The 27984-nt window shown below is 35.7% G+C and overlaps 3 protein-coding genes and 1 pseudogene across 3 annotated transcripts in view; 2 read left to right on the forward strand and 2 right to left on the reverse strand.

Moving 5' to 3' along the window:
• Positions 1-2092: 2092 nt before the first annotated feature.
• Positions 2093-13805, reverse strand: LOC100378167 (proteasome subunit alpha type-4-like). Its single transcript, XM_085507249.1, has 8 exons — positions 13732-13805; positions 6183-6225; positions 5181-5343; positions 4521-4598; positions 3944-4032; positions 3552-3682; positions 3198-3321; positions 2093-2585 (listed from the first exon to the last, which is right to left on the reverse strand). The coding sequence occupies exons 1-8, from the start codon at positions 13732-13734 to the stop codon at positions 2422-2424; spliced, it is 795 nt and encodes a 264-aa protein (XP_085363375.1). The 5' UTR covers positions 13735-13805; the 3' UTR covers positions 2093-2421.
• On the forward strand, positions 9935-11560 carry LOC146735246 (uncharacterized; annotated as a pseudogene).
• A 2607-nt stretch (positions 13806-16412) lies between the features above and the next one.
• On the forward strand, positions 16413-18912 carry LOC100369134 (kelch-like protein 28). The gene is made up of 2 exons (XM_002736372.1): positions 16413-18287; positions 18811-18912. Exons 1-2 carry the CDS (start codon positions 16413-16415, stop codon positions 18910-18912), a joined length of 1977 nt encoding a protein of 658 aa, XP_002736418.1.
• Positions 18913-24069: 5157 nt separating this feature from the next.
• LOC146735247 (uncharacterized) overlaps positions 24070-27984 on the reverse strand; it is a 36447-nt gene continuing 32532 nt past the window's right edge. The window contains exon 4 of the mRNA XM_085507250.1: positions 24070-26584. Coding sequence (XP_085363376.1) covers positions 26206-26584 — 379 coding nt within the window. The 3' untranslated portion in view covers positions 24070-26205. The remainder of the gene's footprint in view (positions 26585-27984) is intronic.

The following is a 27984-nucleotide window of genomic DNA, read 5'->3' on the forward strand; positions in this document are numbered from 1 at the left end:
GATTGCATTGAATTTTTCTAGTTCATTTAACTTCCTAAAATTTTGTATAATTTCCTTACAGTACTTGAATAATTCAATTCTGTGTGTATTGTACAGACTGCAGTCCATAAGGAAATGTATCTCATCTTCAATCTGCTTTTTAGCACAGTGTTTACAGACCCTTTCATTCCTTGGAGTTCTGCAATGCCTGCCAGTTTCAATATGAAGTTTGTGATCAGAGATTCTGAACTGGCATAGGGAGCGTCTCAGTTTAATATTACTCATTGTTATTAAACATTTTTCCATTTTAAACTGTGTTTTGAATGTTCTATAATTTTCCAATTTGTTTGTTCCACCATTTGCTCTGTTGTCATCAAATAGAGCTTCTTTCCATTTTATTTTATAATTTTCTTTCAGTAAAGCAGAGATAGTCTTGGTTTGGTGTGGTTTCTTTTTTTTTATTTGTTGTTTTATTGCCTTATCAAGATTGTTGTCACTGATTATTTTGTCGACATTTCTTGTCCACCTAGTTTTTACTGTATTGACCTCATCAAAGGTGCTTTTTATTAACTTGGGCGTCTATGGAAGTTTTGATCTGAGCCAGAATTTAATTATTTGTGTGATAATTTTTATGGCAAGAGGGTATCTTCCCAATTCCCCTAAGATTGCAAGCTTAGTAGCATTCTTTTTAACCCTCAGGAGTAATCAGAAGAAAGAATAGTTAACAGTTTCAATAATATCGCTATTTTTAGTGACTTCCTCTCCCCATACTTCACACCCATAGCTAATGATGGGTGCTATCAATTTATCAAATAGGTTTAGAGCTATGCTTATTTTGAGGTTTGAGACAGAATTGAGTGTTTGTTTTAGTACGAACTTGTACTAGTGTACGTTTGTTTCAGTAATAAGCCTTCTTCCCTATACCCCCTCTAGATAACTATAGGCGTCCTTAGAAGGGACATACGCAATTAAATTGGGCTAGGAGTGGTATGTGGCGTGCGCATAACCCTTCTCGATCCATTTGAAAAGGTCGGGGGGAATTTAGGGTAAACAAAATATAAAAATGTAATACTTCTAATCCTCCAACCCACTCCTTATTTACTGGTATATTCAGGTACAGGTTTATTTTCAAACAGAAAATGGACAATGCAAACCAAATTTAACTGTCATTATAAATAATATAAAATGTTTATGATTCATAATATCACAGATAATGTAATTGCTTTATTAGAAGTACGTCTTTTTGAAAAAAAAACATTTAGTAACTCAGAATGGCATTTTAAACCAGTTCACCAATCACAGCTGTGAATCTGATATCACTCATACAAGGTGTAACAAAAGACCATCCTAACAGCAACTCACAACCTGTCATTTGAATCTACATTTTTACGTTGTCCATGGCAACCCCAAATCAGAGCAGGATGACAACCATAAATAACAGTTATGTCATTTTACATGTGCGTCTAAATTACCGGTATACCCAGCTGATAATCTACAAGTTAAAGAACTATCAGTGGGGAAAACCTTTCAAACACCCTATTATGAATAGTAATGTCCAAAATACAATTACATTATTTGTGGTGATCTTATACACATTTTTTTTCATTTTAAGAAATGATCATTTTGATTTGTAATATTGACTGGTGTTCAACTTGTCTATTCATTTATCAACTCCTAGAAAAAAAAAAGTGTAATTCTAAGAATGCAAATAAGATGTTTCTTCATCACAATTCTATTCAGCTGACCCCACCCTTAAGGCAGCATCACTGGCATGTGTTCAGTAATTGACAGATAAGGGATTTCTGGTATTCACAATACCTCGTTTCCTCACTAGAAATTTAACAAAATGGTGGATTTGATGATGTACTCTGACAGAAATATCTATACTCTCATTCAGATTCCCATACATGCAATTGATTAGTTGTGCAAGTGTAATACATTAAATATTTGGGAATTGTGTTATAAACAGTCTATCTATATCAAGCCTAGATGAAGTATTATGTGTATGTTACTTCTTTGAGTCTTTCAGGGAGTAAAGTCAATTGTTGTTAGTCATTATCTTTGCTACTATAAAAAAAAAAAAAAAAAGTTTGAGAGATACAAAAAAGCAAAACTCAGCAAATATATTTTATTCCATTATAATTCAAGTGATGATCCTTAACAGATAAACATCACAGATGAATACAAACATTAATATGAAATAAAGCAATGTCTCAATATAATGGAGCATTTTGCACTAAACCAGAAGTGTTTTACTATTTTGTTTCCATGTTGTAGCATATATATATATGTAGCATAGATATATATTTCCATATCTGGTAATGTTCACAATGAGTGTGATAAGATTCACAGAAATGATTCACTAGAAATAACATTAATGGAGAAATGCATCATACTTGAAGTACAACTTAGTCAGAAATTCTACAAAATTCTAGAATTCAATTATTTTGATTTTTCTTTTTCCCTTTCTTTTTCTTTCTCTTTCTTAGCAGCGTCTGCTTTAGCTTCTTCTGCTTCATTTTTCTTTATAATTTGATCAACTTCTGCAGCATCCAGAATTCTAATAACAGTCTTGTCTCCATCTCTCGTCAAAGTAGCAATCTCAACTGTATTGACAAACAAAACATGACAGCCAATCAGATTATGGCATTCACAGGTACATGACAGCCAATCAGGTATTTGATTAACCTTTTGAATTCCATTATTTTTTCCGTTAAAACATTTTTATTTATCTTTCTATAATTTTTGTTATGCTTAGAACAAATAGACACACTTGCACATTGTCTATAAGTCTTTATCATCATTTTTGAACAAAATTAGTCAAGTTTATTCGGTGACAATAGTTGAATGGGTAATGTCTACTTGCTGGAAGGTGCCATATTCAAATCAGTTAATCTGAATAGACACCAATATTTCAAGCCTGCTCTCCAGAAATAAGTTTACAAAATTCCATGAATGTCGTCATCTCACAGAAGTCACAAAATATTTCTCTTGCAAATTACCGCAGTCTACAGTATGTGTACAAATGATAAATGAAAACAAATCAAGAAAGCCAGAGTTCCTGTTCTAATCCAAAAATTATATTGAGAAGTTACACAGCCTCCATGTACTGAATGCGGACTAACAACAATCACTAGGACTGCTTCCAAGGCATTTCAATGGAATCAAGGCATAATTCCTGAATACAAAATGTAGAGCAAACATGAAAAGTATCTCACCTTTTTCTGAAGTGAGTTTAGTTAAATCCAATGTTTTATTCAATATTTTAATTGCTAAAGATAAAGACTCTTTCATGTTCATTTCGCCTTCTTTGTATTCTTGTTTTAACATGGATACTGCAGCCTGTAACAGAAAATATTAGCAACAGCAATTAATTTGCAAATCCATACATTAGGAATGACAACTGTGGTTGGTTCTCAATGGCATACAATATATGTCATGATGGATTACCAAATCTGCCCCTAAAAATCTGTTCATGAATTTGATGCTATTGCATACATGGTAACAACTGAAGAACCCAAAATTTGAGTTTGTTAAATATTTAAATTGTTCAAATAGTGTGTCCTACTCACAGCACTGTTGTTTCCTATACATGTGGCTTTCCAGCCACCATAGTTACCACTAGGATCACTCTGGTACAACTGATACCCATAATGTTTATCCCAACCCATGTACAGTAGAGATACACCAAATGGCCTTTTACCTGAAAATAGAAAAAAAATATATAAATAAACCATCAATAAAGAATTAGCCCATACCCACCAACACATGATGGCTTAAGATGGACACTTTTATATTCATTTAAAACCAGTGATACAGCACTTGAATTAAGTTTGATATAATCTGTCATTCGGCTCAAATAGAGACACAATCATGGAACAGGGAAGTTTACATCACACAACAATATATTACTTCATGATATATAAATATTACACATTTCTGAATTACTAATTCATATACTTACCACCAAACTGGGTGTATGCTTGTTTCATATCACACAAGCTACTGACCAGCTGCTCACATGGAATTGATTCTTGATACTGGAGAAGATATCTACAGAAAATTGAAAGTCAGTTTTACAAATAAACCACAGTATCTTATTTACTTAACTAAGAAACATTTCCAAGATACGAGACGGATGGACAAAATGCAAATTATTAGTCCTTGTTTGTGTTCAACTGTCTGTTATAAATTCAGTTACAGTTTGTACAGAGATTTAGTTGTCTCAAATTAGCTAAGGATATTTTATACAAAATGGCGACTACTGTCATGGCAAATATCTAATTATTTGCCATATTTTGAGTGTAAAACAGTAAAATTTAACAGAAAACACTTTGTTTGAAATGATTGAACAAATTTAGCACAATTGAAAAAAACACCAGCAAATTGCCAGTGAACAGCTGAATCACTGTGTAGGAAAATACTACAACTATAAAAGTTGTACACAAACTACAGGTGTTCATTTCATCATTGGCAACCTGTAATGGTTAAATTAGTATAAAACTCTACATAAAATGTACTGTTAACAAATAATTACTTACCTCTGTGCTATAAGTCTAAGTTCATTGGTGAGAACATTAGCATCTGATGTGATACCTGCTACACTACAAGCCATGTCACTGAAATGTTTTTTAAAAATTTAGGTTTTGATTCATAGAACACAACTACCCACACATAATAGATTATCTGCTAAAGTGCTAGGAAAAAGAAGCCAGTAATCCCACAAGAATTTACTACTATAGTAAATTTTACTCTATTGTGAGGTTACAGAACTATTCATTTTAGGTAGCTGTCACAAACAATTGGTGCTTTGAATAACATAAATAGCACCCACAATGGTAGCGAGCATGATATAGCAATGTGTTTACTTGAAAGATTCCACAATTTAACGTGGGAGTCACATGACTTCCCATATATCCAAGCATGCTCCATTGTCGACTGGTTGTTACAGTGGATAGCATATCAGTCCGTATAGTGAAGGTTGTAGGTTTGAATCCCTCACTAGGTGATGTATATACACAATTTAAGCAGGATGATCAGATGATGTTGAACTAACACATTAATATTGATTAGAACTTGCAATGATCACAATATCATTTCTGGATTGGTCAAAAAGCCATTTCGATTTATAAACATTTATATTTATAAAATGTTTGAAACATCTTCATGTTCCTGCAGCTCACTGTACTAATTCAACTTACTCAGTCAACTTATAAATCTTTTCTGAGAAAAATACTTCATCTAATAATTTATGTATGTTCCTTCTTTCTGCGGCTAACAAGACTCCATCTGATGCAAGAATACCAAGACAAGTACCAGCGTGACCTATAGCTTCCATTGCATATTCTACTTGATATAGACGACCTGCAATGGGAAAAGTCAACTATCAAATATCATGATTTATATTTATATGTTTCAGCATTTATCGTATATACCATATTTGCTGTATTAGAAATACATCGTAAAACAAAGGAATATTTTAATAATCCAGAATATAATACAATTTTTGGTTGATGTGCACTTCTAATGCAGCAAATATTGTACATTCATACTGACCAAATGGCGAATAATTACCTATTTATAATTGAACATTGAATTGCCCATTGTTAGTTTGATGGTTGGGTTCTCGTTAATTGCCATTTAAAGTTGTACAAATCAGGTCAGTGTAAAAAAGCAAGAATTCATTCTTGAGATGTATCATCAGTTTGGTTTTGATTTTTCTGATTATTCAAGTAAAATTACACCGAATACATTGCAATATATCTATATTTAATGATTTTATATTGTAATGCTCACCATGTTATCACAATGAGAATAAAATCAGGTTGTGATAAAAATTATAGTAGTGTAGTATAGTAGTCAGATTTCATCAATGACATTTGTTGCTTTCAAAATAATGTTTCATAATCAATCTTCTGATAGCATGTAGCTCCGAAACCCTCATCCTTATGCTGAACTGTTATACTAGTTTCTGTGATATTTTAAACTCGATCTTCTACACCTTGAATCTTATTATTTAAACATCAAGCATTATCAATTCACTTTCACTTTTTAATTCAAATTCATATTTTTCAAGAGACACAGTGCACAGATTGAATCATATCTAAACAAATTAACAAACCTTGATATAATCATTTCAAAACTTAATGTGATATTGATTATTCCAAATTAATGTTACAAAAATGACAATAAAATTGTAGTACCTTCTGGAGAGAAGATCGTAGTTCTGGAATCATACCGACGTGCCTGGGAAGAAAGAAAGAAATTTCAGTTTAAATTCTTAGCCTTGGATTCACGGCGTTATCAAAATGAACAATATTTACATATAGTAGTACTCAAACACTGTGATGGATCCTTTTATAATAAAATGAGGTTGTTGCACAGCAAATTAATGCACACTATTTTAAATGTCTTTTGACATGCTTCCCTTTTTTATTTATTTATTTGTTGCTACCCTTTTAAAGCAGGGGCTCACTTTTACAGGAGCTGCAAAATTAAAGATACATTTCTTAAAATAAGTACAAGAAACACTGTTATAGATCAAGAAAAATAACATATAACAAAATTAATATCAGTACAATAAAAATAACATTACAATCTACTTATTAGTTTAAAAATGTTGTTCTAACATCCATGGCATCAACTAAAAATTCTTTCATAAGTTTGTCCATGGTGCAACATATTTCTTTGTTATAACCTTGAATGGTATCTCCCAGAAGGAAGCATAATAACTCTTCGTTATTCAGTTGCTAGAAGTTATCAGATAAATTTGTTTCTTTCATCTTCAATAACATTTCTTTTAACCATGGTCTAACTTACATAGCCTGGTTACCTTCCTATTATTTTGTGGTTCCTTCAGCCCTCTCCATAATAGCCTGGAAACATTGCCTTGATTTTGCTCATTAACCATGTCAATTTATTAAAATGTTGGGCAGAAAGGAACAGCCACACAGTTTAGCACAGTGTTCGAAATTAACGTTGGTCCTTCGGCATCACGCCGACAGTGGGTGTAAAGGGCCTAGAGCTGTGAAAAACCATCAGTCCTTGTGGCCGACGATAAATTTATATTTAAAAAAAATGTTCCATTATTTAGTATGATTGTAAGACCAAATATATAATAAATATCTATAGTAACTCCAGAATTGTTTCAAAATTGCATTTTCTTGCACATTTGATCAACAAATGGCATCACTCATCGACCTGGGAATAAGAGTCATAATTCAAGCTCGCCGAATGATCGCGAAATGCGCCGAACGTGGGAATTGTAACAACATTGACGCTGCAGGTTGGCTGGTCCCCGCCTCTACGCGCAAGCTGAAAGCCCAGCCGGGTCACGTGATCTGACTCACAGTTCAGCGAACGCTGATTTGCATTGAACACGCTGGTATCAATAGTTGCAGAGTTACGTCTACATCGAAGTATGTGGCAATATTTAAACTGCCAGGAGCCTGCTGCTAAACGTGTGAAAACTACACAAGAAAGGCATGACAAACAGCAAGAATACGAACGGTCCAGGCGTAAACCACGCACATTCCAAGTTAGCTGGCAGGCGGAGTTGAAAGACTGGTTACTTTTTGATAACAACAGCAAGGTGATGTATTGCCGACCTTCTCAAGGATCGTGCAGCAGAATTGATCCTTGTAGAAGATGAGGCTGACGCCAATGATTGTGAACACGATGCAAAATGCATGTCAGATTCAGAGTCGACCAGTGATCATGACAGTATTTTTTTCTGAAGATTTTGATGAGTTTAGTGACGATGAAAGAAATGACGATGACCTCTTTGAGGCTGCAGATAATACATCTGATTAATTAGTAAATAAAGGTTTTGCAATTGCAAGCTTGTATTATCCGTTTAGTCTTTGTTTGTTAAATATCAGGGCCTACAGTTAGCTAGAAGGACCTACAGTTTTAATTTGACATAGGTCCTTCGGGACTGTTATGATTTTCAGTTAATTTCGAACACTGGTTTAGCAGCATGACTATACATGTATTTATCAACCAAACAGTGTTGTGGTCACCCATTGACCTGACCATAGCAGCAAAATCAATGCAATGTTTCCAGACTTGTATGGAGATAGCTGAAGAGCCCATGAAATAATAGGAAGCTAACGCAAATATTGAAATCATTACTTTGGTTCTCTATAATTTTATTTGCTTACAGTCTAGAACACTGAGACCTAGATAAAATATGACACATGAAGTTCGAAATGTACGACACTGAGCAAATTACATAAAAGTAATGATATATGTGTCAGTCAGTTCGCCCCAATGCACATTCGCCCCAGACCAGTTCGCCCCAAAGTCGGTTCGCCCCAAGTTTACTGGTGTTCGTTTTCGCGGTTATGCGTGCAAGGAAATGTGGTTTTGAAATATTTTAAAAATTATACTTAAGTAAAAACCACATCGAAGGAGGCTGATCGCCGCGATTGTAGCATATCGCCCGAAGAGTCGAACCGGTGTCGTGCCATATGCGTCGTGATAGCGATACTTTGCCTTTTTTTTGCCATGCGCTGTGATAGCGATTTTTTGCCCCTTTTTCGATTGACTTATCTCCCCTGGCTTGCCTTACAAACATGAATGAACCAACCAATCAATCGGTGTTGTGTGGTTTCGGCGTTCCAGTTTTAACGCACGGATTAAAAATACGGTCCCGCCATCTTGAACGTTCCATTCAAAAGGGGGTGGTGTGTGTCACAAGGACTGTGGTCACGCTAAAGGAATCACGAGACTTGTTATAATTATATATACAACGTAGTTATATTAACATTGTACACGTATTATATTTGTTTAGTTTTCAGAAGTGAAGAATTGTTATTAAGGGTTTATGAATGCAAGAACACAGTATTCATTTTGAAAAAATAAAACGTAGTAGTATTCTGTGTGTTTGTTCTCTGCCATTGTTGGCTCTACATTGCGTGATAGTAGTACACCATGCACACACCATCAAAAAGGTGTGACCGCGACACCTTTTCAGTACCGAATAACACCTATTAAACTGGGCGTCTAGAAGACCCAGTAACGTGGAGCTTTGTGACATGAAGTTGTGGTACAGCAACAACCAATTTATTTGTAGTCCATTGTATATGTGTTTTACATTCATTTTGTGACGTACACCGTTATTCAAGTCCAGGGGAAATGTTGAAAATCATATTTGATTCTCAAAAATAAACATTACTCTGCAGTTTGTGCGCATACCTAGTATATCGCGAAACAATTGACCACACCCACTATTAGACCATTAACGGTACATGACTCGTACCGCCCATGATCGGCTTTGTACGAGTACATGAGAAGGGCCGCCCGTTAATCGATCTGACAGCTTGCACAATCACCCATTAGATAAGACGCACGCCGCTCATCGATCTATTGTTTTGTATCAACACCTCTAGTATCTATTAGGTAAGTGTTAAGTATAAGGCATTTAAAGTGAGTGGTTAGCGCATATTAAATATGCAAATTTGCAATTTCCAATATATAATCCAAATATCCAATCAGCGTGATTTGAAGGGTATAAAGTCTAACAATTTCTAGGGTACTGCAACCACTCTGATTGATTTATCATCAAGTGAACATACGGCATACCTCTCTCAGCAGCTACGCTCTGACTAGACGATATTTACCTACCACGATATTGTGACCCACCCATAGTCATACTATTGTACCCAGCACGTTATCCTATCCATCGACAGCAAATTCTATTTCCATTTTCGATTATATTTTGTATTGTCAACCGCTGATCGACAGACTAAGATTCTATTTCGATAATCAAGATTCATTGTTAATCTCAAACTCTATTTCGTTTATCAACTAAGAACTAAATTCAATTTAGTCAATCTCAAATTCTATTTTGATTCTATTACCACTGTTTAGCAAACATTTGTATACGATACCGAACAGTACTGCACAATTTCATTTGTATCTAGTTTGTATTTTCACAGGAATATATATCATCATGAATACCAGACACCAGGAAAGCCACCGTATCGCAGTAGTAAGATGTCCATGTGTGAAATGCAGCCAAGAAGTAACATCGCGCCACCAAGCAATGCAGTGTGATCAATGTGATCGTTGGCAGCACAGAAAGTGTGCAACAGGTGAGCCTATACCTCATAACCAATTTGTTTTCGACAGTTTTATAAATTACATTATACTTTAAATTGTGTCATATATGTACACCAACACGTTATTTATATAATGTTTTAATAACAGCAAATCATTTTTTACAGGAATTACAGCAGCCTTTTATTCAGATGCGGTGAAGCATGGTAGAGAGTTCCAGTGGAAATGTACAATCTTTTTATTATTCAACAGGTTTTATTCACAGAGATGTTCTCAGACGCCGAGCAGGGAAACTCCACATTGTATTCGCAACACAGGAGCAATTGTGTCTTTTATCAAAAGGGAAAAGATGGTACATTGACGGGACATTTAAGTTGGTGAAGGCACCATTTACACAATTATTATCTATTCATTGTTTTATAAAACAAGACGATGAAACGAAACAGGTAAGTCCCCAAGTAAATATTTGTTATATATGGTCGCATATTATTAGTGAATTACCTTACACTTCGTTTGTATGTTAATCGTTATTGATTGTTATTTTTGTTTGCAGATCCCGCTTTGTTTCGCGTTGATGTCCGGAAAAAGTAAAAAAGATTATTCAGCTGTATTCAAAGCCGTTAAAGATTTATTACCCGAAGAAATCCTATTCAGCGAGGCAATGGTAGATTTTGAGGAAGGAATATGGCGAGCCCTGCAAGCAACTTTCCCTGGTGTCAACATCAAAGGATGCTCATTCCATTGGCGACAGGCTGTATGGAAACACATCCAGAGTTCCGGATTGCAGAGGGAGTACATGGAGCACGATGGGACATATAAATTGCTATGAAAATTAATGTCCCTCCCATTACTACCACACCAGGCTATACCGGAGATGTTCCAGAAATTAAAGGAGATGGCTGGTACTAAGAAACTGAAGGAGGTACGTCATATTTAATTAATATTAATATGTTTTTTTTTAGCATTAGCTAATACTAATTACATTTTTTGTTTTGGTAATTAGCTACTGCTAATTACATCCTATTGTCTTGGTAATTAGTTACTTCTACTACTACTTGTTATTATTTTTATTATCCAACAATTACAAAGTATTAATCTGTTAACTAATTAATCATTCCTTTCGATATCTTTACAGGTGTTCGCGTATGTTGAGAGACAGTGGATATTGTCATTCGTGATGCCGCCCTCCACATGGTCTTGTTACTTACAGAGCGTGAGGACAAATAATGATGTGGAGGGTTGGCATTCACGCCTTAATAAGAAAGGGAAGAAAGCCAACCTGCCATTTTATTTGCTTGTAACTTTACTGCACAGGGAAGCTACCATCATCAACGTGCATGTTCGATTAGTATCCGAGAAGAAACTGAGAAGTCGTCAAAAGAAGAAATTTCGCGATCTACAAGGAAGAATATTTAAACTATGGGAAGAGTTTCAACGTAATGAGATCTCCGTCGAGAAGCTGCTCAGATCCAGTTCCAGACTGTATGGTAACGCACCTGTTGTCAGCAACATACAGTAGGTAAGGTAAACTTAAAGAACTTCGATGTTATGTATTTTAAAGTCGTTACCTGTTCGTTATTTTAAGAACTTCGATGTTATGTATTTTATAGTCGTTACCTGTTCGTTATTTTAAGAACTTCGATGTTATGTATTTTATAATCGTTACATTAAGAACTTCGATGTTATGTATTATCGTAAAATTAAAGAACTTCGATGTTATGTATTTTATAGTCGTTACCTGTTCGTTATTTTAAGAACTTCGATGTTATGTATTTTATAGTCGCTCTCTGTTCGTTATTTTAAGAACTTCGATGTTATGTATTTTATAATCGTTACATTATCGTAAATTTAAGAACTTCGATGTTATGTATTTTATAGTCGTTACCTGTTCGTTAATTTAAAGAACTTCGGTGTTATGTATTTTATAATCGTTACAATATCGTAAATTTTAGAACTTCGATGTTATGTATTTTATAGTCGTTACCTGTTCGTTATTTTAAGAACTTCGATGTTATGTATTTTATAATCGTTACATTATCGTACATTTAAGAACTTCGATGTTATGTATTTTATAGTCGTTACCTGTTCGTTAATTTAAAGAACTTCGATGTTATGTATTTTATAATCGTTACATTAACGTAAATTTAAAGAACTTCGATGTTATGTATTTTATTGTCGTTACCTGTTCGTTATTGTAAGAACTTCGATGTTATGTATTTTATAATCGTTACATTATCGTACACTTAAGAACTTCGATGTTATGTATTCTCGTACTTTCGAACAACCAATAAAGTTAGCAATCCGGTTGTTGCCCCCCCCCCCCCACACACACCCAAAAAACAAAACAAAAAAACACCCCACCACACACACAAAACCAAGACACGCAACAACTCAATGATTGATTCTGGTTTACGTGTTACGATATTATTGTACATACACGTCACCTGCAAGAAAGAAAACATAATAAATGAACGTAAAAGCACTGTTTGATAGGAACATCACGAAGCTCACTGGTTTCAGATATAATATACTAGCCAAGCCGACACAACCCCTATTGCTCAATAGAATAATCCAAGATGGCGATGTTTGAGAAATGGTTCGTTGAAGATCGATTCGACCTTTCGATAAACTATTCAAAGCTCATCCAGTTTACGGATCTCATCGAAGCCTGAACGGAAAGATTGCTGGCTGCTTTGACCTGTGAACGCCAATTATAAAATCTATCGGGTCGGAGAGTGTGGTACGGACTAATAGGTCAAACGAGTCTGCGATCATAGCACACGGCACAGCACGGGTTCAGGCGATATGCTACAATCATGAATCGCGGCGATCAGCGTCCTTCGATGTGGCTTTACTTTAGTATAATTTTTAAAATATTTCAAAACCACATTTCCTTGCACGCATAACCGCGAAAACGAACACCAGTAAACTTGGGGCGAACCGACTTTGGGGCGAACTGACTGTGGGGCGAACTGGTCTGGGGCGAATGTGCATTGGGGCGAACTGACTGTGAATCATGTGTGCACGCGCAAACATATGGAGCCCTGGATCCATGGCTCATCATCAAATTGAGCGATATTTACATTGGGTTGTCAATTGCCCACTCAAGCATCCCTAAGGATAATCTGCTATAGCAAAATGAGATGCACACAAACACAGAATAAACTCAACACAACAGAACCAAATTAGAAGTGTAACTGAAATTTCTACAGATAGATAGAATTTCTGATCATTATTAATTTGAGTTTAGTTTCATCTATTTGACAAAGTTTCGAGTTTAATTTGAATACCCCAATATATATAACAACAATAGTAGTACTGTGAAAGAATTGCAGCATGGTCATTTGGCAAGTAATAACACTTTGTCTGTGAAATGTTCAACTATATTATTACAAAACCCTGACTGTTAAGCTGTAGGGATATGTTGAATTAGTATCATGTTCGACGACAGTTAAAGTCTACACGACGAGGAATAAACAAAAATACAATGATGGTGACTGAAGTCACACACATGACATTGCAACTTTGAGCAGACGGTTCACAGATGCGGTTACCCTTCTATTACGGATTACGGCAGGCAAATTAAAAGACCGCAAGTCAAATGATCAGTATATGACATAGAAGACAAACTGACTGCATATAATTAACGGGTGACTTAACAAATTTACAACAAATAGAAGCAGAACTCACCATTTCAGAGGATTTCACGCTGACTTTATGTATGTGTGTTCGGGAGCACGCTACTCCAATATTTAAATTGCGCCCTCTGTGGCTTGTAGTCCCAAGTTGCGGCGAACTCTGCACAGTTCGATACTTCGCTGGTTCCCGGCGTCCTTTGCGAATGACACTTGAGGCGGAAACCAGCCAAAGTTCGATACATGTTACTTATCATAAATAGCACCCACAATGGTAGCGCAAAGGCCTCTGGGAAGGAGATTGAAGTTGAGCAGTAGTCGCGCCGCGTCCTGTTCGATATGGGACTCATAGCGACGTACACAACGCGTGTAAAATACATTGTTTATTTACATGAAATTCGAACACGCGCTGCGCGACGACCACCAGCTTTAAATGTGACTACTCAAACGCAAAACGCATGTGCACTGTGCGCATCCCCGGTACCTAATAAATGAAAAAAGTGAATCAATATAGTTTCCCGAACATGGTAGGTTCGAAGGTGACGCACAGAACAGTAATCTCCAAATTTTGTCGTGACTCTATTTTTTTCCACCTTGCATAGCAATAATCTACTCGAAAGACATATATAATCCAAAGACTTTCGTGAAACTGTATTGACCTAAAAAATACATCTTACAGCGTGTGGCACGATGGCGTGTTTTGGGAATTAATATCATAATATCTATAATATTGTGAAATATTAAATACACGTAAACTCAGTAGTCTAGCCGAGTCATTGTTAACATAATCGGAGATTAAATAAGGTTGTAATACGAGCCCCACAGTCTTCACATTATAATAATAATAAAATGAGCTGTTTAATGTGAGCTGATGACAAAATTGTTTAGATAATGAATGTGGTATATAGTACACAACAATGTAGAAGATATTGCAGTCAACTTGAACGCAAGGAAATATCATTTTTATAACCAAACCAAATTGATGGAAGATTTATTTTTCTACAAAGATGAGGAAATCAAGGTTATTCAACAATTTTAATAAAATATAAATCGAATAGAATTCTGAAAACGTGGATGTCCCTTTTTTGAAAAATTAGGCCGTCCGATATTAGTCTGTGGCACTCACGGTGATGTTCGGGATATGACATTTCATACTAATTAAGGTTGAGAACGTGCATTCGGGGGCGGGGAGTCTCGCCTGGATTTCGGAGTGCCCTGTTGCCAGTTAAAGAGTGGACTAAAAAATTTGAGTTTTTGGAAATTTATACTTGCAAGTTCGATCATGTGAGATAAAACGAAACCATAATAAGCTGCTGTACAGAGTAAAAATATAAATACGATTACTTTACTGTTATTTACTATAATATGAGGATATCCTGAGCGTACGAACACCCACTACACGAATAACCTGGAACACTTTCCAGTGGTAAAAATGGAACAAGAAATAATGACACACATCTTGTTGCAATACATCAATAAATAAACATATGATAAAAGTGTGTTTCGTGTTTTAATAAATTTTAATAAACAACACCACCCGAACTTTATTTATTAATTAAATTCATTTTATTTAGTTATTTAAAATAACTCTGATAATAGTAATAAATTAAAACACCAAAAACTTGAAAGTTACGGGTTCAGCATACTATCTATTTACTTATAACGAGTTATTAATATTTAGTAAATAATTATAAATGCACGTCATGTGACATAGATTTATTATTAAATACTACGCTCGAAACAACTCCCCGATGTCACGTGATGTCAGCTTCTTTCTCTGACTGCTTTAATTTAATTTAAAGCCAAATATTATTTTATTTTCAACATCTGCTGACACTGACCAATCAGAAGCTGTAACCATACCTAATTTAGGACTTCAAGGCTTAAAATAACTCCACATTCTAAACAACACACTAACACTTTCAGACCAACTGCTTTTATATTTGCAGTCGTGAATTATGGCCAGTAACGCCGTGGCTTGTCTGCCATTAATGCAAGAAATCATCAGCTGCAACGATTTCACTGATTGTCAGTCACTTGGCCTATGTATAAAGTACAATTTTTTTTCGCTGCAGGGGTGAAAGAGTGAAAATACCCTTTTCCTATATTTTACATTAAACTCATCAAATACCAGTGAAAGTAAACTTTATACAAAACAGCTAAAATGTCTTTTCAGCGAAAGTATTTTACATCTATATTCCACTGTCCAAAAATAACCACTCTTTGCCTCGCGCTCATCGGTATGTTGTTTATTTCTGATAGAGGGCAATTTTCGACCAGCATCTGATTGTTAGCATTTACTCAGAGAGTACTCTTGTCTTTTTCAGCATTTATCAAGAAAATACTTTCCTTGTCCTAGCAATCTGCATTTACTATAGTTTCTTGATTCTACTTGGTAAACAAACTGTTACAGTAGTAAGCAGAACTTGCTTGTTCTCACGTGATCAAAGTGGAGAGTACAACTTTCATCCTCGATATTTAAAAAAAACAAACATATTTTTGTGAAATAACACTCTGGATCCGAAGTAACGATTTCGAGATCGTGTGATCGTGGCGCGGCCAGTGTTTGGAGTGCGTCTGCGTACCTTGTTACACTACGCAGAGTTCGTGTGCGTCATTGCGTTCTTTATGCAGAGTAGTGACGAACATTAGAACACGTTATCTACGTTCCACACTCGAAGAAGACCAAAAAGGGGAAAATTGAATTGTTGTATATAGAATAAGAAAGAGGTCACCATGCGCAGTTTATTTTCTACATCGTTTTCTTCCACGAACTGGGACCAAGCCCCCACCGTTGGTGGCGACGTTGGCGAAACTAGTCTTATGGATTGTATGCAAAGAATCGACACTTCTGGTGTAGAGAAACTCGTCAACGCAGAGAGCGCTGAAATCAGCCAAGCAATGAAAGTGTTGCGTACATTGAAACAACAACAGACCAGAGGGGAAGGATGTGATATCGTTCTGCAAGTGTCAGACAAAGAATACAAGGCACATACAGCGGTGCTCGTAGCCAGCAGTCCCTATTTTGAAGCGCTGCTCCGAAGTGGTATGAAGGAATCAGTGGAAAACAGAGTGGAGTTGCACGGTATTAGCAATGTAGCAATGGAGATTGTTTTACAATACATGTACTCTGGGTGTATAGATGTAGATTTGTTCAACGCACTTGAAGTTCTAGTTGCCGCGGATTTATTTCTTATGACATCTCTTAAATCCATGAATGAACATTTTCTTAGCAACAACATTGACACTGAGAACTGTTTGTTCCTTCGTGCACTCTCACAACGGTTTCATCTGGCCATCTTATTGATGAACTGCAACAAATTTTTGCAGAAGAGAGAAAATCTGAAAGAAATAGTTAGCGGGGAAGAAATTCTTGACTTGGGTTTTGATCACTTTCACGATATTATCACATGTGATGTAGTTTCCGTTACAGTGGACAACGAGGAAGCGTTATTTGAGCTGATTGTAAAATGGACAGAATTTAATAGACAAAGCAGAGAGGACCACTTCCCGGCGTTGTTGTCATCGATACGTCTTCCGCTGATGGAGAAAGAGTATTTCCTCAATAAAGTAGAAAGGCAAGAGCTCGTCAAAAAGTTCCCGTCCTGTGCAGAGTATGTACAAGAAACACTGCGGTACTGGGTAAGCCCTGGGAGGAAAACTTCTCTTGACAATTCATTGCTCCAACATCGCCTTGGTCGTATGGTTGATGTAATATTACTTTGTGGCGGGAGGGATTGCAGAGATCGAGTGCGACGTGACGTAGTTGCGTACGTCATTGATTACGATGCCTGGGCAGTGCTAACTCCATTGCCGACTTTTATGTCATCCCACGCAGCGGTCACATTGGACGAAAAGGTCTATGTAGGTGGAGCTTTGGGGACAGTAACAAATTCGAAGTTATTTTGTTTTGATCCGGTTAAAAATACATGGAATTCACTCCCACCAATGCACTATCTTCGGGACAACTTTACTCTCTGTGCATGCGCTGGAAAGTTATACGCCATAGGTGGGAAAGTTCGCAAAAACTTATTGCAGTCGGATGAATGTATTGCCGTGGCAACGGTCGAAAGATTTGATCCTATTACTCATGGATGGGATGTTGTAGGATCGATGGGGACACCTCGATCATTCGCAAAGGCTGTTTCGATCAACGACAAATACATCTACGTGTCCGGGGGAGAACCATCCCATAATTCCACACCCTTCTCTGTTGAATATTACATGTGTAATGAAGATAAATGGATGCCACTTAAGAGAATCAACCAACAGCGAAATGGTCTTAGCCCACCACCATTGCTGAACCTTGGAGATCAGCTGTACATTGCCTATTTGAATGGCGAGAATACAAAACTCAGCCCTTACCAGGACTGGAAAGTCGATAAAACCATTCCCAAATTACCGATTTTCGGAACAAACGGCACCGTTTGTCGCCACGAGAGTGCCGTGTGTTCGTTAGATTCCGGGGGTATATTTGTATGCGGTGGGTGGAATGATAACCTAGGCCGCGATGTTTTTAACCAAAAATTCGCCTATATTTGGAATCCTGCCAGTGGAAGTAATAAGTGGCAGAAACTTAGCCCTCCTCCAACCAGTGGTGTTGACAGCGCTGCATGTTGTCAAATACAAATACCCTATAAATATTTACAATTTTAAAATACTTTCTCCATGACATTTTAACATGACCAGAGGACAGGGTGTCTGTTTATTACGTCATGTTTAGCTCCCAAGCCCGTCATTATTTACGCAGAAGTCAGTGATCATCATGTCTACAAAATGTATACCCATATAAGTTGTGAAATAGTCTGGTCTAAAACGCATCATGTATCATGTAATATTACTGCACGTGTAAATATGCAGAGTTTAATTTCAAATGTGTAAATTTATTATCTATATTTTCGAATATGAAATAAAAGTATCTTACAAAATTGTTTTTCTTCTTTCAACGTAAATGTAGAGAGATATTTTTAGTTACGTAGTGATCTTTGGGATTGGGATGCACTGCGTTAAATACTGCGCCCTCACCGCCCGACTTTCAACTATGAGTCCGTCGGTGAGGGAGCAATAACACATTAAGAACTAAAATTGTGTAAATATGAATTTAATTTGAAAATGACTTAAAAGACATTAAAAGATTCGTCTAAGTGATCACAACTTGGAAGTTGAACTTTGGAGAAAGAGTATTCCGAAATTTGAAGCTAAGACTACATTTCTGCAGACTATGCAGAAAATGTGAACTGGTGAGTTTTCGTTTTAGACACAGCCTCAGCCCCCCCCCTCCCCATTAGTAGTGTAAGCAATGACCGCGTAGCAAAACACGATAACATTTTACGGGAATTGATTTAGAGACGGGTCCTTGCTGTTACTCTCGTTCAATCCCTCGTATTTGTATGACTACCAATTACAGTCATACGCCATGATATTTCGTTTGATAACTGTATAACTCATAAGCCTTAATCCGCCCGTTACGTGGGCAACAGTTACCAAATATCACTACCAGATCCTATTATGGATTTAGGGAATTAACTTTCGAGTGGTTACATTTTTAGTAATAGAAAACAGTTTGTTAGGTCTTCAATTACTTGAATATAACCTGTTGCTCATTTCTTTTTCGTTTCAACATAAATGATATATTCATCGACTGCGTTTATTTTTAGGTTATGTTATTTACAGATGATACAAGCATGTTTCAATTTATTCACCATGTCACATGACCGTTTCCAAAGATTCTTTTGAAAAAAAACATCACAATTTTCAAAAGACTTGGAACATATTTTGACATTGATAAACCATTACAATTAAATAACACACCATTCCGTCAAATACGTAGGTTTTCAATTAGATTCAATTTTCTCTTCTAAACTTCATATAAATACCCCAATCATAGATTGTCATCGAAATTACGTCATTATGTACCCAAAATACATACTAGCGATGCTATACAACTGCCCCATTCAGTCATATTTGATGTATTTTTTGGAAATGTAGGGTCATACATAGAACTTAATTTTGAAGCCTATATTACAGTGTATACCACCAAGATCGTGTCATTGAGATTACCCTGGATTTAATTTTTGTAAGACACTAAATGTTGTAAGAAAACACTACGATAAAGACTTTCCGTTTTCGACATTGTGAAATTACAGTATTTTTACCAAGTAAAATCATATTTATTAAATTTATTGTTCATACATACACTACATAGTTTGTAATTTTATTTAGCTTTTTTCAATCATACGCCAAGACAAATAAAAGGCAAACATATAGAGAATATAGCAAATTATCATTTTCTGTAATATTCTCAGTGTAATCGGTAATTATGAAAATTATTCATGGGTGCATATGTAATACATTTAGTTATGAATTATTCGTAATATAAATTTCTGAATTATCTTGTCAAAATCAGTTTTTTCAGGGGTTTTCTCCCAAAAAACGAAAGAATTTCACAATGTCGAAAACGGAAAGTCTTTATCGTAGAGTTATAACGACTGATTGTCTACTTTGCTGTTTCAAAATATTGCCGATTACCAGCAGACTTCATTACAGTCGCGACATATTTACATAGAATTAATATAAATATGTCTAGACTATAGACAAAAGTATGCATCAACAGTATTAGTAGGTAATAAGTTGTTCTAATCTCACAACGGCTTTTACCAACATTCAGAGCAATCTCGAGAAAAAAACCTTCGGTGGTTTTCAATGTATTGTTGCAAAGAAATGTAGTAGGCTATTAACACTCAGTTCCACACGTTGAAAAGCTTAGAATAACGTAAATTGATTTTCGATTTAAAACATGACAATTTAAATAAATTTGATTAGTTCATGCCGATTTCAAATTCTTAAAACACACAATCAGTTCCCAAATCGAGAATGTTTCATCCAAAGGGCAAATAATTTTCTGTGTGAAGGCAGTGGATAGTTCTCTTCTTTGGAACTCGTTACCCTGGCAACAAATAAGATTTAACAGAACCCTGAAAATGCACGCACTAAATTGCTAGTTTAAGAGTTGGCTTATACAATAGTACATGTACATGGTTGGACATAAAGCTTCATTATATCAATTAGAGCTATTTATTGTGTTTATCACAATGATTTCTCTGAATGTTTACTGTTGTATGATTGTGTTATGATCAAGTTCATTTTTAGTTGTTTGTGGTAACAAACTACACACATTTCTGTGAATAAGTTATTACAAGTGTATAGATAGCAAAATATCTGATGATAAATTGCGTTGCTTCAGTCTTATGGTGAAAAATGTGAATATTTCATCTTTAATTCATATTCATAATCGTTATATTATATTAAAGTTATGTTTATTACGTTCAAATTCAATTCTGAAGTTATAAATAATTACAAACATAAGTATCTTGAAGACATTGTATTATTATACTGTTTAATTCTTATCTTGTTACAAATGTAATAATCAAGTCCTTGTCTCTCGTGTAATAGTTGTTCATTGTAGTCTGACTACTGGCTGATGCGCTGCCATGAACGCGATAGCGATACAAATTGAGCAGGTACATTTGAGGTACCAATATGGCAAATGAGTTAAAATCTGATCTATAAAAGTTACTATGCATTCTAGTATAAACCCCTATACATCATACGAGGGCTTAGATATTGGCGAATACATTGTCCCGTACATTATACGGCCATACGATATTTGTCTACCTGACGGCCAATTTTGCAATCACCTTGTTTTAGCACTTACAGTCACGTGACCGACCTGTGAATTCTACGACACATTCGTAACGCATCGTCCGCCTGCACGGTGTTGTTCCGTTCGGACATTCCTCCCTCTACAACACCGTGCGGTAATTCTATTCATAACCGTGTATGTCACGTGGTTGCGCGATAGAAAGTTTACCGACCAATAGAAAGCTTTGTTACAATGACTGCCAGAAAGCGCCTCGACATCTAAGCCAACACAGCTACCACTGTGTGCAGCGACATTTATTCTCGGGTCAGGCATTTTCACCGCCTGGCAACCATCATGGTGAAAACAAAGGGTGTGCTTAAACCGAAGAACGAAGAAAATATATGTTATGATTAAACAGTATGAACGATGAGTGCATGTAAATGTATTAAACTGTTATGATTAAACAGTATGAATATTCTGTCTTCGTTCTTTGTTTTTCGTTCTTCGGTTTAAACACACCCGACAACAAATTTTCAGAAAACGGTATTTTGGGATGGTTGTTGACACCCCCCTGAACAGTGTAACAAGATTACATATGCAACATATTTAAATTTGATTGTTTAGGATGTCTTCAAAGTTTGTGCTGTTTTCTCGATTTTAGCTATTTTCACCGGCTTTTCGACCGGTGTTTCACGGCAGCTCACCCGGCAGTTCGCGCAGAGCCCATATAAATACAAGGTAGAGTGGTGCGCGTCTTAAATAGCAACGTTCCGCCCCGAAGATTATGATAGCTTGGCCAAGCGCGTTGAAGAAAGAAGCAATATGATTGGCTGTTGGTAAACTGATTCTAAACTGTGAGGGCATTGTCACATACACGTAGTCCTAATGAAATACTTCAAGGTGATAGTGGAGTGCTTCGCCGGAACATTCACCTTGAAAATTCAAGATGTCGTAACGTTGCAGGCTGGCTGTCTTGTTTTCTTTCGTCATCTGTCTTTGTTTTCTAGCTACGATCAAATAACTAATGACATTATACTGACACTGGACAGTGTTTTTTTTAAAAAGCTGAAGTATAGTAAAAAATAAACGTGACGCAGGTTTGAATGAATTTTGAGCCAGAAACTTAAAGCGCGGTGGTCGTCGCGCAGCACGTGTTCGAATTACATGTAAATAAACAATGTATTTTACACGTGTTGTATACGTCGCTATGAGTCCCATATCGAACAGGACGCGGCGCGACGACTGCCGCCCTTTAAAAAAATGTCTTTTTTAGATAAGATAATTCCTGGACTATTTTGGGCAGATGATGTTGTCCTCATCGCAAATAATGCAGATGAATTACAAAATATGTTAGACATAGCAGCAAAATTTGCAGACAATTGGAAATTAAGTTACAACAGCAACAAATCCCAAGTAATGTATTTTGGCAAAAAATTGCATAGAAAAGGCACACTCTGGAAATTAGGAAATCTGTTACTAGAAGAGACTAACACATATAAATACTTGGGAATAGTTATTTCTAAAACTATAAAGGACCATGCACAATTTACTGAAATTTACAAGAAGGGGATGAAATTAATAGCATATTGTAAAGCCATCATCAATCAACACAATAGTTACAATAGGTTTGAGTATGGTGATGTATTGTGGAAGAGTATAATTTTACCAAGCAAATAACACCGAATAAACGGCAAGGTAAAGACTATGTCTAATTATAGTAAACACGTACTGCGTGCATGACTCGAACCGGCGCTCGCGTACGGCAGCTATTCGCCTAGCTTCACGCCACTACACGTCTTCCCCTCGGCCACCGGGCATCCCCAAAAAAGGATGCTTAATAACCGAGCTTATTACGTGCAGAGAACATGAAACCCGTCCACGCGATACGCGCCACACAGCGTGGCCAGAATGCGGCAAAGGCCTTCAGATCTGGCTAGGCGATTAGGTGCCGTACGCGAGCGCCGGTTCGAGTCACGCACGCAGTACGTGTTTACTATAATTAGACATAGTCTTTACCTTGCCGTTTATTCGGTGTTATTTGCTTACTTTACTTCCTATGTCGACAGCAACTATGAGTTTAGAATTATTTCTCAGTACTTATAATTTTACCATCTATTAGCTATGGATGTGGTGTATGGTTTTTAGAAAATAACGATGATAGGAAAAAGTTAAAAAGTCTGCAATATCAGTTTGGCAAATTCCTTTTTAAAGTCAACAGAAATGTTGCTTGCTCTGCTGTATTAGGGGATTTAGGATGGGCTGATTTGAGCTACACCCTTGATACTTTTCGAATTAAATATTTGAACAGATTACAAGAAATGATTAACACCAGATGGACCAAAATTGTTTTCACAGAATTGCACAAGTCGTATGTAAACAACCGTAAGCTTACTTGGAATTGGCCAACATATGTGCACAAAGTACTTGAAACTAACGGATTAGACCATGTCTATGGGATAAACATACCTAACAATATAAACTGGCTCAAAAGCTTTTATAAAATAAGTGAACAAAATGAAGTAAAAACGTTTGCAGATCAAATATCTAATATGAAATCACTGGAACATTACAGTTGGGTTAAAAGAAATAAGGAAAAAGAAAACTATATAAATGATCCCCTTGATCATCATGGCATATCACTGTATTTTAAAGTCAGATCTAACTCACTGGATTTAGAGGGTAATAAAATAACATGGGACAAATATAAAGGGAATGGAATGTGCAAGCTATGTAATGACGACAAAGAAGATATTTATCATTTTCTATTTTTATGCAAAGCAACTTATCATTTAAGACACAAATTTTATGGAGATTTCATGTACAAAGTTCAAAACCTTGAAGTAGACCCAACACTTATTAATACCTTTCTTTCTGGAGGAATTAATTTTAAGTTTAATGTACTTTTTAGCGACATATTGTGGAAAGTCAACAATAATTTGGGGAATATTGTATCCAAGGAAGTTAGAGTATTTATTACTCAATTGTATAAGTATAGAAAAGAAAGTTTGAATTTAATGTGATTTTTCTTCTTTCCTTTTTCAAATATGTATGATTTGGTTGTTTTCTTCTCTTTGTTTGCCGCTCCAAAGGCTAATAAAATATTATTATTATTATAGTAACCGTGCTTTAACAGTGCTTACGTAATCAAGTAGTCCCTTAGGCAAACATCGGTACAGCATATGTACTACCGTATCCCCTATATCTCTGTTAATGCATATGTTGTTACAGTCACATGTTTAGCAACTTTTTAAAAATATCTGAATCACAGATCATTTTAAAACTCAGTATAGAAATATCTGAATCACAGATCATTTTAAAACTCAGTATAGAAATATCTGAATCACAGATCATTTTAAAACTCAGTATAGAAATATCTGAATCACAGATCATTTTAAAACTCAGTATAGAAATATCTGAATCACAGATCATTTTAAAACTCAGTATAGAAATATCTGAATCACAGATCATTTTAAAACTCAGTATAGAAATATCTGAATCACAGATCATTTTAAAACCCAGTATAGAAATATCTGAATCACAGATCATTTTAAAACTCAGTATAGAAATATCTGAATCACAGATCATTTTAAAACTCAGTATAGAAATATCTGAATCACAGATCATTTTAAAACTCAGTATAGAAATATCTGAATCACAGATCATTTTAAAACTCAGTATAGAAATATCTGAATCACAGATCATTTTAAAACTCAGTATAGAAATATCTGAATCACAGATCATTTTAAAACTCAGTATAGAAATTGCACAATAACATATTTCGTACTCGTATAGACGACAAATACAACTTGTTCTTGAAACGTGCACCTGAAATGCTATTTGATTCTGACGACTGTAATACTAAATAACAAAACAAAATATATAATACTATTATTCATATGATATGTACATCCAATACATCTATGAAGGTAATATTCATTGCTTCTCTGAGGGCAATATTCATTACATCTCTGAGGGCAATATTTATTATATCTCTGAGGGCAACATTCATTACATCTCTGAGGGCAATATTCATTACATCTCTGAGGGCAACATTCATTACATCTCTGAGGGCAATATTCATTACATCTCTGATGGCAACATTCATTACATCTCTGAGGGAAATATTCATTACATCTCTGAAGGCAATATTCATTGTATCTCTGAGAGCAACATTCATTACATTTCTGAGGGAAATATTCATTACATCTCTGAGGGCAATATTCATTACATCTCTGAGGGCAATATTCATTACATATCTGAGGGCAATATTCATTACATCTCTGCGGGCAATATTTATTACATCTCTGAGGGGCAATTGAAAGCAACATACCAGGACAAAATGAATGGTCATGATAAAACAGAATTGTGGAATTGACACTTGGACTCATCCGGTAACGTAACAGCCACATAAATTGAATCTCATGTATTAAGGCACACATCTGTCATGAAAAAAATTCTATTGCATCCCAGTAAGTAAGTATATTTGTTTCCAATTTACTATATCGCATTATGCATATAATTGTTCACACGAGAAACAGATTATATCTAAAAGACGAATTACTAAAATACCACGGAGATGGTTGGTTAATAGCGGTCACCTGGTGGCAGTGTAATTGACACGCGTGGGCTTGTATACAGCTATTTACAAATATAATATGTACATTAGTTTTGAATGAAACACACCAAACACTACAGGTTTCATGTGTTGTCATTGTTTTGATTGTTATTCACCAAACACCAGCATTTAAGAGAATGAAGATAAATTGTAAATCACCATGACATCAGTGAAAATGCCCTCACATTCCACGGTGGCGGATCTTTCTCCAAATTTCATCGCCGGGTAAACATGATGTGACTCAAACCTAGATCTCTAACCAATGTATCGCATCACCCAATCATCAAGCAGTATACAAATACAAATATCAACGCTTTAACGTCAAATCGGATACAAGCATGTCCATTTGTGATGTCGTCGTCTTTTTCTTCCTTTTTTATCACTTTCATTTTCTCTGTCACTTTTTTTTCAGTGCTGGTTTCAGTCCATTTCGACAGAAATGTGTCAAGCTTTGAGCTCTCTGTATTCCCCAATGTGTCTAGTGTAGTTGGCCGCCCACTCGATGTCGTTACTTCTGTGATTCCAAGTATTTTATCGGCCTGGCAAATTGGATTCTCCAGATGCAAGTTCAGTTTGAGTAGTTGACCTTCCTCGTCTGTACAGTAATCGTCGATCTTGTCCACAACGCAAGACATGCTTTTATTATATAATCTAAAAAATAAAAATATGCATCAACACAAATCAACAAGTATCAACACAGGTAAACAAGAATCAACAATACATCAACACAGGTAAACAAGAATCAACAATGCATCAACACAGGTAAACAAGTATCTACAATGCATCAACACAGGTAAACAAGAATCAACAATGCATCAACACAGGTAAACAAGAATCAACAATGCATCAACACAGGTAAACAAGAATCAACAATGCATCAACACAGGTAAACAAGAATCAACAATACATCAACACAGGTAAACAAGAATCAACAATACATCAACACAGGTAAACAAGAATCAACAATGCATCAACACAGGTAAACAAGAATCAACAATGCATCAACACAGGTAAACAAGAATCAACAATGCATCAACACAGGTAAACAAGAATCAACAATACATCAACACAGGTAAACAAGAATCAACAATACATCAACACAGGTCAACAAGAATCAACAATGCATCAACACAGGTAAACAAGAATCAACAAGTATCAACACAGGTAAACAAGAATCAACAATGCATCAACACAGGTAAACACGAATCAACAAGTATCAACACAGGTAAACAAGAATCAACAATGCATCAACACAGGTAAACAAGAATCAACAAGTATCAACACAGGTAAACAAGAATAAACAATGCATCAACACAGGTAAACAAGAATAAACAATGCATCAACACAGGTAAACAAGAATCAACAATGCATCAACACAGGTAAACAAGAATCAACAAGTATCAACACAGGTAAACAAGAATCAACAATGCATCAACACAGGTAAACAAGAATCAACAATGCATCAACACAGGTAAACAAGAATCAACAAGTATCAACACAGGTAAACAAGAATCAACAAGTATCAACACAGGTAAACAAGTATCACCAATGCATCAACACAGGTAAACAAGAATCACCAATGCATCAACACAGGTAAACAAGAATCAACAATGCATCAACACAGGTAAACAAGAATCAACAATGCATCAACACAGGTAAACAAGAATCAACAATGCATCAACACAGGTAAACAAGAATCAACAATGCATCAACACAGGTAAACAAGAATCAACAATGCATCAACACAGGTAAACAAGAATCAACAATGCATCAACACAGGTAAACAAGAATCAACAAGTATCAACACAGGTAAACAAGAATCAACAATGCATCAACACAGGTAAACAAGTATCACCAATGCATCAACACAGGTAAACAAGAATCACCAATGCATCAACACAGGTAAACAAGAATCAACAATGCATCAACACAGGTAAACAAGAATCAACAATGCATCAACACAGGTAAACAAGAATCACCAATGCATCAACACAGGTAAACAAGAATCACCAATGCATCAACACAGGTAAACAAGAATCAACAATGCATCA

The sequence above is a fragment of the Saccoglossus kowalevskii genome, chromosome 13, assembly GCF_978046115.1.
Source record: "Saccoglossus kowalevskii chromosome 13, keSacKowa6.1, whole genome shotgun sequence".
Lineage (NCBI taxonomy): Eukaryota > Metazoa > Hemichordata > Enteropneusta > Harrimaniidae > Saccoglossus > Saccoglossus kowalevskii.

Excerpts from the sequence above, each read along its gene's own strand:
- LOC100378167 (XM_085507249.1), bottom strand. Across the intron at positions 3,683-3,943 it reads AGCATACACCCAGTTTGGTG|GTAAAAGGCCATTTGGTGTA; the intron begins GTAAGTATATGA and ends TTCTATTTTCAG. Across the intron at positions 2,586-3,197 it reads TAAACTCACTTCAGAAAAAG|TTGAGATTGCTACTTTGACG; the intron begins GTGAGATACTTT and ends TTGTCAATACAG.
- LOC100369134 (XM_002736372.1), top strand. The coding sequence starts at position 16,413 with ATGCGCAGTTTATTTTCTACATCGTTTTCTTCCACGAACTGGGACCAA. Across the intron at positions 18,288-18,810 it reads CCAGTGGTGTTGACAGCGCT|ATTCGTCTAAGTGATCACAA; the intron begins GCATGTTGTCAA and ends AGACATTAAAAG.